The following is a 14,023-nucleotide window of genomic DNA, read 5'->3' as shown; positions in this document are numbered from 1 at the left end:
CTTTTTAATGAGCTCACCGCTTCCAATCCTGCAGTTGTTATAAACAAGGACTTTCTTCTGTGAGCATTTCTCAACCAAGAAATGCATGCCAGACATTGTTTGAGGTGCTTAGGATACAGGAGACAAAACAAATTCCTCCTGATTAAAGCTGCTGCCTCAGGAGCTGGGGGCTTATTACATATTGGCTCACATTGAAGATGACCGCATCACACATTAGGGGTGGAGCTGCTTTTCGGTCCAACGGTTTAAATCTGCCACTTCATTGTGAATAGCAGCTGTTGACCTGTGCCGGGTTATGCTTGCTTTATTACAGAATTTGTGATATGTAAACATAAATACACACTTTTTCTCATCTAGCAGTGGCTAAGTCCATCGGCTTTTGAGCCAGTCAGCCTGAATTCAAATCCTGAATTCACCACTCATCAGTTCTGTGACCTTGCCCAAGTCATATTGCTGCCTCAGTGTGCCTGTCTTTAAAAGGGGAGGGTAACATTATACACATGTATGGATTAAATGAGTTAATTTATGTAAAGCAGTTGTACCTGGCACACGAGCAGGTGGTTGCTGGCAATACATCATATTTAATGCCAGTTACTGTGACATACATCACAGGCCACACGTCGTTACAGCGGCACCTCTGACACTCAGGTACACATATTTACAAGTCCATCTAGAGCTCCTTTCCACCCTCAACAGCCTGTACGCTCTTTGCTGGGGCTGTGTCAGGGGAAGATGTGAAATTTCTATTTTCCCAACGCCTAGCGCTGTGCCTGGCAGACAACAGGCAGGCATTCAATGTTTGCTGAATGAATGGGAAAGGCAGTCTGAAATCTACCCCTTGACTGCCTAGGGCAAGAAGAGAGGGAAAAAAATTATCATAAAAATGGGCAAATACAAGTGGCTCAGCATCTGATTTCCAGAGAAGAGATTCTGCTAGCTTATTCCAACAGCCCAACCTAAGTGCCCAGCGCAGAGGTGAGTAGGAGCCTATGGAGATACGGAGAGGCATGGAGACATGGCACAGGGGTCTGCAAACAGCACCCCCGCGGGGTGGTGAGAGTTCTAGGGAGTAGCTAGGCATCATTTTGTTATCTTGGTGTCGTGGAGACCGAGAGGCTAGATGCGAAGAGGACCGCAGTGTGTAAATACCTTAGGTCACACCTCACCCTGCTGAGCTGGAGGGCTGAATTTAGGTGGATGGGAGGTCAGATAAAATAGTGACTGAAAGGGAACTGAAGGTGGGCTGTGTTCCCAGTTGGCAGGAGGCATGACTGGGAACCTGAGCAAATGTGCACGGACAGGCGGTTGTTGGCAACTTTCACCGCAGTGCTACCCAGGGCTTGTTCTTTGGGGAATGAAACACAACAGCTAGCCAAGTACGCGATTTTATTCTTATCACCATTGATAACATTCAAATCCAATTACATGATAAAGCAAAACCACAAAATAATGTACTTCAAGTTCCTGCTGAAGGAAGATCCCTTCCCGACCTCTCTCCACCAACTTGCAGCGCCCATAAGGAGTTTCCCGTTCAATGCAGCAATGTTTCACGCGGCCCATGGGTTAGCAGCTTAGCAGGAGGAAGTTTCAATCCCCTCATTGTGATCTTCTGCAATTTTCATTCCCCTACAGCCGGAAATCTTCAGGCCTGAAAGGCAAAAAGCAATACATCTTTTCATGAATCCTATTTCACTTTCACTTGCCTGATGAAGGAAGATTGTTTTTCTGACTTAACATTACAGTAACTGTTCATCAAGAAATATCCACAAACACTGTATCTAAATTTTTGGTGCAAAGCACTAAAGCCAAATCCTTACAAAGTAGATGGTTAAGTGTCGATCCTCAAGTTCTTTGAGAGTATAAATATAAGCCACTTTGTACCTATGCATGAGTGACTTTGTAACTTACAAACTTGGATTCTGTGTTCTATTTTAGAGTATTTTTTTATAAAGTCTTTTTCGTAGAAAGGATTATTGAGATCTTTAAAATCCCTATTAAGATATGGATTTACCTAATAAAGGTAAATTTTGAATATGTAATTTCCCTATTTTATTAACATATGCTAAATTAAATTTAAATGATGACCCATATACAAAATAAATATATGAACAGCAACTCTGATAATTTAATGATACACATATAACTGGTCTTTTCCTCATTTATATATTTATAGCATTAATCATACCTGAAAGCTGCTTCTATTAGTAAGTTGAAACAAAGAACATTTTCAGGGAAATGTTTAATCATAACAATAAAGGAAATTATAAAATACAAAAAAACTATAGTGTCCTGTAATCTTTTACATAGTGTATTTGTAGGTGTTGTGCTACTATGGAATTTTCAGAAGGAAGTTAGTAACAAGTAAACTAGATATTTTTGAAAGAGCTGTAAAAATATTTGACAGTCTGAGTTCTGATAAAAAGTATGTGAACTCTGTTTGCCCTGGAACAGCTTATCTAGCTCCCTTCTACATTTACAGTGTTTTCTCAAACAAAACACTCATCACAAGACACCAGGCAGCCCAGCTATGAAGACCCACAGTCTCGTGGCTGAGCAAATGACTGCATTACAACTTAAAGTTATCATTTAACTTTCAGGAACCCAGGCGCTGATCTGGGAAACAAGCCAAATGCGCTCCCCCGTATCAGCCGTTGTAGAACAAGAAGAGACACTGCAGAAGTCTGTCACTGTTCTTGAAATCTCTTTGGGAACATAAAAACTGCACCCAAAGTTTGGGACACGGCAGTCTGATATGACAGCGGAAGTGGCTCCGACGTGCACCCTTTCGATCTCTGGCATGTGGCTCAGTGCAGGCGAAGCGGCCAGCCACCAGCACAGACTGGGAACCATTTATTCTCGCGTCCGGCAGGTTCACAGAATGGCGAGCAATGCCACTGAAAGAAGCCCTGCACACTGATGTCGGAACAAGAGCCTCTGCACCTCCAACGCCATAAATTTAATGTGCTTAGTCACAATCTAGTTGTTTCCACAACAAAGGTTAATTTACTGAGTAACAGCGAGCTGGCAAAAGCACCTTTTAAGGGAATTTAGAAGTAAAACTGGAAAAGTGTGTGAGGGTATAATGTGTAAGGAACGTAGACCTGAAGGCAAGAGGGGCCTAATGAAGCCCAAGTTTGTTTCAAGACCTTTTGGAGAAAGAGAAGAGGAGGGAGCTGAGACCTGGGTCGCGCCTACAGCAGAGACAAGTAAGACAAACAGGTTCAGCATTCACGAAGCAGCCCAGCAGCGTGCTGGGAGAGAGAGGGCCAGGGCCAGGGCCAGGGCGGTGATGCAGGAGGGAGCCCCTGGAAAGTGAAAATGCAAGGGTGCCTGCTCATTTTCAGCTGGAAGGACTCTGCGAGTGGCGATGCTGTTTAATCTTGCAGGACAGGGAACACGGGCAGGACAGATTCAGAAGAGAAGAATCTTGGTTTTGAGTATGATGAAATCCGGACATGGCACACAGCTGGCAGTCAGGGTCTGGCGTTTAGGAGAAGGGGACGTCATCTGAGTCTCTGAGGAGATTGTTTTCCGTCCACCTCCACCAAGGGGCCCTGCTTAACAGTCTTCAAGAGCCTGGCACTGCTCTGTCGAAGTTCAAACACCTTGGAATTCAATACCTAACCCTGCAACGACAGGGTCCCAGCTAACCTTCCTGAGTCATTCTTTCTACACCTTGTCTCTCTCCATTCTAGTCCCATTATTCCACTTGCTATATTGCCCAAGAAAAAACGTGCACGCCTCTTGATTTGGATATTTGAGATTTCCTTTGTTTGGAATATTTCACCTTTTATCTGTTCAAATGGACTTGGCTCATCTTTCAGTATCCACCTCAGGGCTCGGGTCTCCTGGGAAGCCCGCCCCAGCCCTCCGGCCTGACTCCGGCCGGGCTCCTGTCCCCGAGACGGCCAGAGGACTTGGTGCATGCCGCAGCCAGTGTTCCTGAAATTACACTTGCCCTTGCTTACGGAAATGACACGTGCTCAGTGCCTATTGGATGCCGTGAACTGTAACTGCGTCACGAGCACCATCTCATTTTATCTTCCTCACGACATCGTGAAAAAGACATTGTTATCAAGTCCACTGTACAGCTGACAAAGGAAGCTCACGGGGCCGGGTAACTCTGCCAGCGCTTGTGAGCACCGTTTCTTTCTATGTGAGTCCTATTAGCTGCCACTTCCTCTGAAGGCAGGATCCCAGTGTCACTGACCTCACACTTCCTATGATTAGCAGTGCCCAGCACATAATGGATGCTTAAGATATTTGTCACTACGGTATAGTGACTTCCTTGAAAATATCCCTTGTTTATAGACTCATCCTTTCCTCTTCCTGATAAACAATCAGGATCTTCTGCAGATGGTTAATTTGCTTCCGGGGAGGGGCACAGGAATATCATGGCGGAGTGACTAGATACTTTAGATATTGGCTGAGCTAGAAACATCAACTCACATTGCTAACGATTACTATTACGTGGCTTTAGGAGGTGGCCCTGGGAGAAAAAGTGAGGTTTCTGCATGAAATCTGCATCTCTTTCTCTGTACCCACACAAAGGAGAGCAGGCATACATCCGATGTGTTGTATTGCTTACTCCCTTCCACTAACAGGAAATCCAAGATGGTAGAAGGGGAGGGGAGGGCTACCTTCCTGGGTGCTCCCCAGTCTTTGGGGTGCGTGCAAATCACTCGTGCTCTTGTGAAAACGCAGATTCTGATTCCAGGAGTGTAGAGGGGCTCGTGATTCCGCATTTCCCACCTGCCCCCACACAGTGCAACACGGTTGGTCTGCAGACCACAGACTGACTAGCGAGGGTTCTCCCGAGCCCCCACAGAGCTGTTCACATGGCAGAGGAGAGGACCATCTGAGACGCTGAAGAAGCTAACAGGCACCTTCTGTAAGAAACTCCTAAACTGTGCTGTGTCTAACGGAAGGTCACCAACGCCCTCCTTGGCCAAAGATGATTCCGTACGATATGTATCCTTCCTGGCTCTTTACCCTCTGGAGGATGTTATTAACAGGTAGCTTTATGCTCTTCTAATACAACAATATGTAATTTTTAACTACGATAATGTGTACCGGATACTGAAATTCCTTTGGCATCTGTCATCAGAGAAAGATGAAGCTGTAGTCCGTGGAGCTTCAGTAACTGAGTAACTGTCAGTGTATTCGGGTTCTTTACACGCTGCCAGTCCGGACCTGGCAACACTAACTTACTCATCAGGACTGCATTCTCAGACCCCGCTGCCATCCTGTTTTGTGTTTACATCTACCTCATCTCTTTATAAATAATTTTCAAAAGCAAGGAACCTGGCATCTAGTGTGTTGGGTTTTACATTATGGATGATTAATTGTTATTTGAAACTTTAATGAAATGGCTTAATCTTTTGTCAGAGAAATGATGGGTTAATTTATAGTCTATAAATGCTTTAATTCTTTGTCACTATTTCATTACAAATAAATTATGAAGTTTTTAAATAAAAGTGTTATATAAGCTTCATATATTTGTAAATAATAAGTGTCTTCTGAAATCACCTCAGGAAACCTCTGAGAGACATTTGCAAAGTGCTGCCTGCCTCTCGTTAACGTGAAACAAGCAAGACCATCTCAAAGATGCAGAACTCCAATTAGAACATGGAAACAACGGAGGCCAACACACGAATGCTGCCTTGAAATCGGGACATTTCCACGAAAACACACCTTGACTTCAGGAGAAATCTTCTAGCAGACTTCAGTTTTTGTCGTGAAATGGAGAGAAACCCATCTGGTTTGTGAACACAACGACACACAAAGCCACAAAACACACGGTGTGTGTCACCATTTAATTAGACACACGGTATTATTTGCCCCATTAAGTCAGTCTATTTCCTAAGGAAAAAAGCATCCGAATTTCAGTTGCAAGTCCATGAAAAGGGGTATAACTGAAGTGAAATAAATCTCAAAAATATTTTATTCTCCCTTAGGTCTTACGTCTTTTCATTTGTAAAACAGTATTTCTCAGTATAATGGTTACTACGACCAAGCAGTTAAGTCTACAGGAAAATTTGGACAGGGGAGTAATCTCACAAACAGCGAAAGGTCAGTTTGGCTTTCAAGTCACTTCCATTGTGTGGATGAATGCATCCAGGATCAGGCACTGCAGGGATCCCGGAGACATCACACAGGCCTTGAACTAAAGGCCTTCCGGGTAACAGTGAGGGTAACAGAGAAACGGCGCCTGTACACTCCTTTCCCTGGCCCTGCGCCACCGGCCTGATCAGAAAAAGTTCAACAGCACTTTAAAAACAAAGAAACAAACAAACAAAGTTCACAAGATGGTTAAAAATGTGTTTAAATCATACTGTTGTTTCTTCAATTAAAATAGAATCTTTACATTTAATTATCGTATTAAAGTCCTAAATCCTGTCGGTTAGGGCTATAAATGATTTGGTTTTGGTCATTTAACTAGAGACTGCTTTTTATTGTAACTAGTTCTAATCTGTTCATATCCAACAGCACAGTTCAGAACCATTCAGAATGCCTAATTTGAGCAAAATTCTGCACTGGAAATACTGAGGTATATGGTTTAAGCCAATGCTGAGCTGGTTAAAATGAATGGGAAAGTTGGAATGTAACTTTGCTCCCCAAGTCCAGCTAATAATTTCTGACTCTGAAGAGCAGCAAATCAAGTTAAATCTTGTAGGAAAATGCCACATGACTAGACTAACATGAAATTATGGAAAATCTTGAAGATGTCTTGATCCTAGCTCCTCACGGGTTTTGAAAAGGTAAAATCCTTCTCCAATGTCTTTAATTAAGTCTTTTAATCTGAAGCACATTTTATAAAGGCATAAACAAAAAGTTTTTTCTGGTTATGAATTTAGCTAAAACTGGGCATCTTTTTAGGATTAATAGCTTTTGTATCACAGGACATGCACTAGGCTTAAATCCTTGCTGTCTTCTAGAGCTCCGGGCTGGCCAGGATGCTCGCCAAGTCCCCTTTCCAGTGCTAAGGCTCGGGCATCTGGAACCCTCTTTTCTTTTGACACAGCTGCCTGGATTACCTATGAAATCCCCTATACCAGGGATGTCAAACTCATTTTCACTAGGGGCCACATCAGCCTCGCGGTTGCTTTCAAAGGGCCAAATATAATTTTAGGAATGTACAAATGTAACTACTCCTTAACGAGGAGCAAGGAGCTCAGTACTGCCGTTGGGTAAAAGCAAGGCGCAGGGGCCGGATAAAACAAGGTGGAGGGCAGACCCGCAGGCCTTGTTTACCACCTGTGCCCCTAATCCTACTTTCAGAAAAGAGTTCCCAGATGGTGGTGGTGGTCTTCAAGCCTCCTCCCTTTCATCCTTCCCACCCTTGCTCCCTCGAGGGCACGTTCCACAGTAAGCAGTTCACACCCTATAGGAACAAGGGTTTTCATGATAAACATCCCTTTTCAAGTGTTTATTGATGCCCCGAAACTTTCTACATTTAGTTTCTCTACAAAAGTGATGGTTTTGCTTAAAATAAAACATTACTGATTTAAAAACCGAGACATAAAAATCCATTTCTTTTTTGGTTTTGTCACTGGGGCTAATGTGAAGCAATTCAAGTTGAAAATTCCCACACACCTAGTCTTTTACTAAGAAAAGCTCTTCTACAGAATTTTTAAAAAATGAAAACAAAGAGCTTAAAATGTTCCAAGTTTTATTTTTAACCTACACAATGCAAAGTTTCCAATACAGTGCCAGCATTATAATTTCGATGATTACTGTGGTTTTGTAATGTGTTGGCAGAACTGCAATGACTATGGAAATAATTACTGACAGTAATAAAGTAAGTTAACCATTTGAAAGCTATAATTGCAGACAAATGAACTGTGAAGAAAGGACAGTGCTATTGTTTTCTTTAAGAAGTAAGTTCTAAGTGTCTACCCTACAATCACTTACACATGGCAAACACACATCTACTTTGTACCAGCAAGAAACCCAAAATGTAACTTCATAACATACGATAACACAATTTATATATCCATGAGATGTAAAAAAAAAAACTACTGACATACCAAGTATATCCATTAATATAAGAAGTGAGGTCACTCCCTGGCTAAGTGGCACAGTTGGTTGAAGCACCGTCCCATACACCAAAAAGTGGCAAGTTTGAGCCTCAGGCACATACCAAGTTTGTGGGTTCTATCCCTAGTCAGGGCGCATGCAAAAGGCAACCCCATCGATGTTCTCACTTTAATGCCCCCCCCCCCCGCCCCGCCCCACCCGGCCCCGTTCCTTTCTCTCTACAGGCAGTAGGTCTCATAGGAGAAAATGGTTTCTAGTTATAAAATATATTTATAGTTCTCTCATAAAAATATCAGCTTTTCCTTCTTGTCAACCATCATTTTGAAAATGACTAAACAACTGGCATAAAAATAACATCTCATGTATGTTGAAAAGTTAGGCCTGAGAGAATACACCTTTTGTGAGTAGTTTAAAATAATTAAAAAAAATTCCAACAACAATTGCTTTTAATTAAGATTAAAACAATTTTGTCAGTCACCAACTGGGTCCATGGCTTAGTTTGACAATTGCTACAGTTGCTCGGAAGCTTTTTGTGTCTAATAGAAAAACTAATATTTAACAAAAAGCCAATGACAGTTCCACTGACAAAATGTACACTTCTATATTATAAACACATTCAAGTTTAATTGCTAGGGAAACAAAAACCAAAGCAAGCTATTTTTGTGTCTGTTCATTTGTGGGGCAACCCAGGTGCATCTGTTTCAGGCAAGTCTCTGCAGATTCCCCACCAGGTCTCTCCCGGACACATTCCAGTTACTACATTCAAAAGAAAGGTATATCTTGGCTTAGCTATTTTGGGTGGAACAAAAGCATATTTTAAGTAAATTGCTTCTTCAAAAGGAGAATTTTTCTTCTCCTGAAAGCAAATATACCGGTAATAAGAAATCCTATTTTTAATGGACTGCATTACATGGTACTTCAAATATTTTAATTCTAACGTTTATAATATTTAGTACTAAAACTTTATGACACTGCAAACAACTAAAATGGCACAGTCCATTAAGGTCGTCACTAGCCACACGAGGCTACTGAAATTTAACTTTATAAAAGTGTATATAATTAAATATTCAGTTCCTCAAGTACTCAAGAGCCAAATGTGGCCGAGAGCTACTCATTAGACTGAGACAGAGCTTCTGCATCGCTGCAGAAAGTTCTATCATGTAGTCCTGAACTAACAGATCATCTGTTTCTTGGATAACAGACTTCTGGTTCATCCAAAAATGCCTACTTTTTCCTTGTTACACATGTTCCATGGCAATAAAAAAACTAACTAGACTTGATATTAGTGCGAATGTGCAGAACAATAAAATGTTAAATGATTTATGTATTAAAAACTAGCACACCTATATCATGTTATATCCTCAAATTTCAACAAGTGTGTACACACCTTATGATTTTGGGAACACAAGTTTACAGGCTGGGGAGAAAGTAGGTTTACAGTTGCTTGTATGGAAAATAATGTAATAAATAATAACACAAGTATAAGTTCTGTGTTTCACGTACTCACAACTGTGAACCTACGTCTGCCTCGCACTGTATGTTGTGTGGCTACTTGTGAGGAAAGGGGTTGCGGGCCAGGTCCCCAGTAGGGGGCGTGTGAGAGGCAGCCACACACTGATGTCTCTCTCCCTCTCTTCCCCTGTCTAAAAATAAAATCTAAAAAAATAAATTAAAAAAATACATGAAATGCTCTAAGTTTACTAGAAGTCTATTTAAAAATAATTATAGAAAAGCCTTTTCTAATTCCATTCATATTATAAAGATACTCAGTCACCTTCCTAATCAGTTTTAAATGAAGAGGAATCCCTTAGTCAAATGGTTGCTGGGGATGGTTATTATATTACTATACTGCCTGGTGTAACTGATTTATAATATACTTTAGAATATCCATAATCTATAACTCTAGGTGCATAATGTGTTTGATAATGTATCAGATTAAGTAATATCTTTGGTATTTCTAGTTTATAAAAAAGGACCACATCCCTTTGGTCAGGCATATAAACTCATTTACGATGATGTTAGACAATCAGGTATGACATATAGTCCGTATTTTTCGGACTATAAGATGCACCCCCCCCTCCAATTTGGGAGGAAAATAGGGGTGTGTCATATAGTCCGAATGTAGCGTGCCTGGCTGGGTGGGGGGGGGGGAGCGGGGTCACAGGAGGCAGGAGCAGGACCACATTTTTTTGCTTCAAAAATTTTTCCCCCTATTTTCTTCCTCTAAAACCTAGGTGCGTCTTATGTTCCGGTGCGTCATATAGTCTGAAAAATGCGGTACTTAGATTTACAGAACTCTGTAGAGCACAGTAACCTACCAAACCTTCAGGAACTGCTTAGCATACATTTTTAGGATATAACTTATTAAAGCAGACTATTTGAGAACTACACATGACTTACCCATAAGAACATTTATGTAAGATACAAGAGGTACTCCAACAGTGGGGTGGGGACCATGACCTAAGCTAATTGGGAGCTAGAACCAAATAAAGGAAACCGAATTTAATGGTAATTTCTGTGAAAAGAACACAGGCTTTGCAATCAGACAGGTTCAAAGGCTGTACTACAAACGTGCTGATCCTTGGCTTACTCTTGAAAATAGGAATAACACACTTATCTTATGGTCCTGTAGCGAGAACTAGATACGGTCATAGAAACCACTAGCACAGCACTGGGCAACCGGGAGGTGCTCAGCAAGGGATCATTGGTAGTATTATTTCGCTCATCACTTGCAGATTTAGTAAAGGAGAACCTTGACACAAGTCAGCAAAATCAGAATGACTGAAACACAATACCCTAAATACTTGTGTGTGGACAGAGTCTGAAGATGTGTGTGTGTGTGTGTGTGTGCAATAATAAGAGTCAGTGGTTAGATTCCTGGACACGAGCTGATCCTGGGGAGGCTCAGACTTTCTCGAACCTATCTGAGGGAGAGGACTTGCGCAGAACCGGGGCAGCACCTATCTGAAGGTTCGCCGTCTTGCGCAGGTCAGGCCATGAGGACGTGTGGCTCTCTCCAGATGGGGCCCACTCTGTAAACACTCTGCCACGTGAAGCGCTGGTCTGTGTACTGGGGGCACAGCGGTGACCTCGACGCAGCTTTGCTCTTGAAGAGCCGACTGTGGTGACGACAGTGTCCCGCCGTAGCAGAAGGCGCTGGGCACTGAGCCTGGCCCTGATATTTAGGCAAGACTTCTTAAAGGAGATGACACCTGATCTAGTCTAAAGAATGAGTAAGAGCTGTCCCAGATGATACGATGAGGGACTTATTTTATGCAGAAGTAATAGCAGAGCAAGGGCAAGGAAGAATTAAATTGCATAAAAAGACTGCCAATCTTAAATGGTCTGCTATTGTTTGAACTGTGCAGTGCAGTGGAAGAATTTCAGCTGAAGAGACAGGGAGAAGCCAGGTCCCGGAGGACCTGGTAGGCCAGGCAAAGAATTAATAACAATTAGATGAGAGACAGTATGTCCAAGCTAAGCAGCTTCCCAGACCTCAGGTAGAGGGAACTGCACAGAGGAAAAAGTGGCGTGTTTTTTCAGTTTGGATAAAGGCCGTAAGTATCCAGAATTAATGCCTTTTCATTACACAATATTCTTGGCTTAGTGAAACCACCTGGAAAATGGCAATTCACTTTGTCTTAGGTAATGACAATTTATTCATCATTCCATGAGATTGCAATTAATTCAAGTAATGCCACCCCAAGCAACGTATCTGACCATTAGAGGTACCCATGAACACCCCTGCACTCACCCCGCAAGGCCTCAGGACTTAGAGACGTCTGGTTCAACCATCAACACCCAGAGTTTACCTGCAGGTAGAAGCTGCAGGGCGTCCAAGGGAGTCAAAAAGAATCCAATCTTTCCACCTCAAGGGCCTCATCATTTAAGGAAAGAGGGGAGGCTAAACCCAGCTTCCAAAAGCAAACACCTAAAAACAAAGACAGGAAGAAAACGACTCACGGAGTCCACAGCCTGGGGAAAGCCGCCACTTCCTCTTGCGTGTACTCGTCCAGCCGCTTGGGCACCTTTCGCGGTTGTGGCAGCTCTTCCACCAAATTCTGGAGAATGTCCTCTGGTATACTCTGGGTCAAATACAAATCGAGGCTTAGTTTTCTTAAACACATTCCTTAGTACTAAATTAGTAATACTAAGTATTAAAAATAATAAAGAAATATTTATAAAATGAGGGAAACAAACTTTGAAAAAATCCCTAAAAAGTACATTAGATCAACGATATAAGAAATCTCTGTACCGTAATACACTTTATATTTTAATCTTGACAAACTTTGTATTTCACATGATAAATTAGAATCTTCAATTCTGAGAACTATTAAGTCACTCTGTTTTTTAAAAAAATATTGTTTAATTTATTCCACTCCTTCCTACTACACAAAGGCACCACCTGGCTCACTCTCACGATTCCTCGTCTGATGAATGTACATACTGGGTCCACTCTTTCTGGGGCGACACGCTTGCATTCCGCACCCCAGGGAAAACACGAAGCCAGTCTGTCCCACACTGACGGTGCGTTTGGTGTCCTGCTTACGGTTCGTGTCTGCCTACCAGGTATCTTTAATGGAGAAGCATCTTTTCTCTTCCCAATAGTACGTACTCGGTGGCATGATGTTTTGAAACCATGAATGTGCTGGTCTATAAAACAATAATCTTTTACCTGATGACCGGAGGAATGCTTATATGGGCACTTTTCTAATTCGGTATTATTCCTACATTTTTAGATGACATTCTTCTCTAGAGAACAGCTTTTCCTTTTCTCGAGAGAAGACGACAAACTATAACAAGTTAAAAAACAATTTTTAGACCATTATTGTGGGCTCAAAGATTTTTATTTTCTATCCAACACAGTCCATTATTATGACTGTTCATTTTAAGGCTAACACAGTCCCATATGTGGTCGGTGGGCATCACGTCCAGCTGCCTCCCATGTTCTTTTGACACTTCTCCATTGGTGTCTGAGCACTGCCTAACAACTTTGTTACCATTTTACTGTTTGCGTAAGTATGTTCTGTAACAGTGTCGGCACTTTTCTGCGTCGGAGCCGGAATCAATCATTCTCCTAAGCAGAACCAGGTTCCTTTCACCAGGGAACGGCACTTAGAAAACAAGATCCAGGCACTGTTGGGCTAACGTCTGTTCATGCTGTCATTTTATTTTATGAATACATAAAATCTTAAAATAAAAAAGTTAAAGTAAAAAAAAACCCCTAAAAGGTGTTTTCCAAAACATTTCATTCTCTCCCCATTCCCTCCCACTTTGTGCCCATGACCCAGTAAGTAGCCAACTTCCTTTCCTCATCTATTCTTCCTGTACTTCCTTATGCATAAGGAAGCAGATATGCTACATGTGTGTGAACATATGTATGAACATGCATACAAAAGGTGGCATGCTATCTACACTCCTTGTCACCGTGCTTTTTTTCACTTATCAATACATCCTGAAAAAAAAATTACTTACAAGTCACAGCGATATTTGTCATTCTGTTTTTGTAACTGCATAAAACTCAACTGAATGCCTATCTTTTTATCCAGTTTTCTATGAATAAACATTTATTTCTATTTATTATAATAAGTAACATAAAACCCACAATCTTGTATATTTGCTGACTACATCGCTGTAAGTGAGACTGCTGGATCAAGGAGGAACCTCTATGTATGTATTCTGCGAATGTCTCCTAATTGCCAGATTCCTTACGGGTTGCACCACTGTGAACTTCCACAGCGATGCGCCAGGGCCTATTTCCCAATGGTGCGACAATAAAAAGTGTTGTCAAGCTTTTGAATATTTAACAGTCCATTCTTGGGAAAATGGGCTCATTTATTTTACAGTCTGAAATTATTTAAGTAATTTGCTGTTCAACTAAACTACCATGAACACTTAAAACATCTATACTGAAACCCGACGACCTTAAAACTGGGATAAACACTGTGTGTGTTTTAGAAACTATGGTTTATAAAAGATAATC

General features: G+C 41.7%; 1 protein-coding gene across 1 annotated transcript in view; it reads right to left on the bottom strand.

Moving 5' to 3' along the window:
- Positions 1-1,369: 1,369 nt before the first annotated feature.
- MRPL13 (mitochondrial ribosomal protein L13) overlaps positions 1,370-14,023 on the bottom strand; it is a 31,221-nt gene continuing 18,567 nt past the window's right edge. Inside the window, exons 6-7 of the mRNA XM_024572286.4 lie at positions 12,004-12,125; positions 1,370-1,648 (exon numbers count right to left, since the gene is read on the bottom strand). Of these exons, the coding sequence (XP_024428054.2) occupies positions 1,627-1,648; positions 12,004-12,125 (144 nt within the window). The 3' untranslated portion in view covers positions 1,370-1,626. The remainder of the gene's footprint in view (positions 1,649-12,003; positions 12,126-14,023) is intronic.

The sequence above is a fragment of the Desmodus rotundus genome, chromosome 8 (assembly GCF_022682495.2).
Source record: "Desmodus rotundus isolate HL8 chromosome 8, HLdesRot8A.1, whole genome shotgun sequence".
Taxonomy (NCBI): domain Eukaryota; kingdom Metazoa; phylum Chordata; class Mammalia; order Chiroptera; family Phyllostomidae; genus Desmodus; species Desmodus rotundus.
The sequence above is the reverse complement of the archived record's forward strand: the minus strand, read 5'-3'. Positions and strand labels throughout refer to the sequence as shown.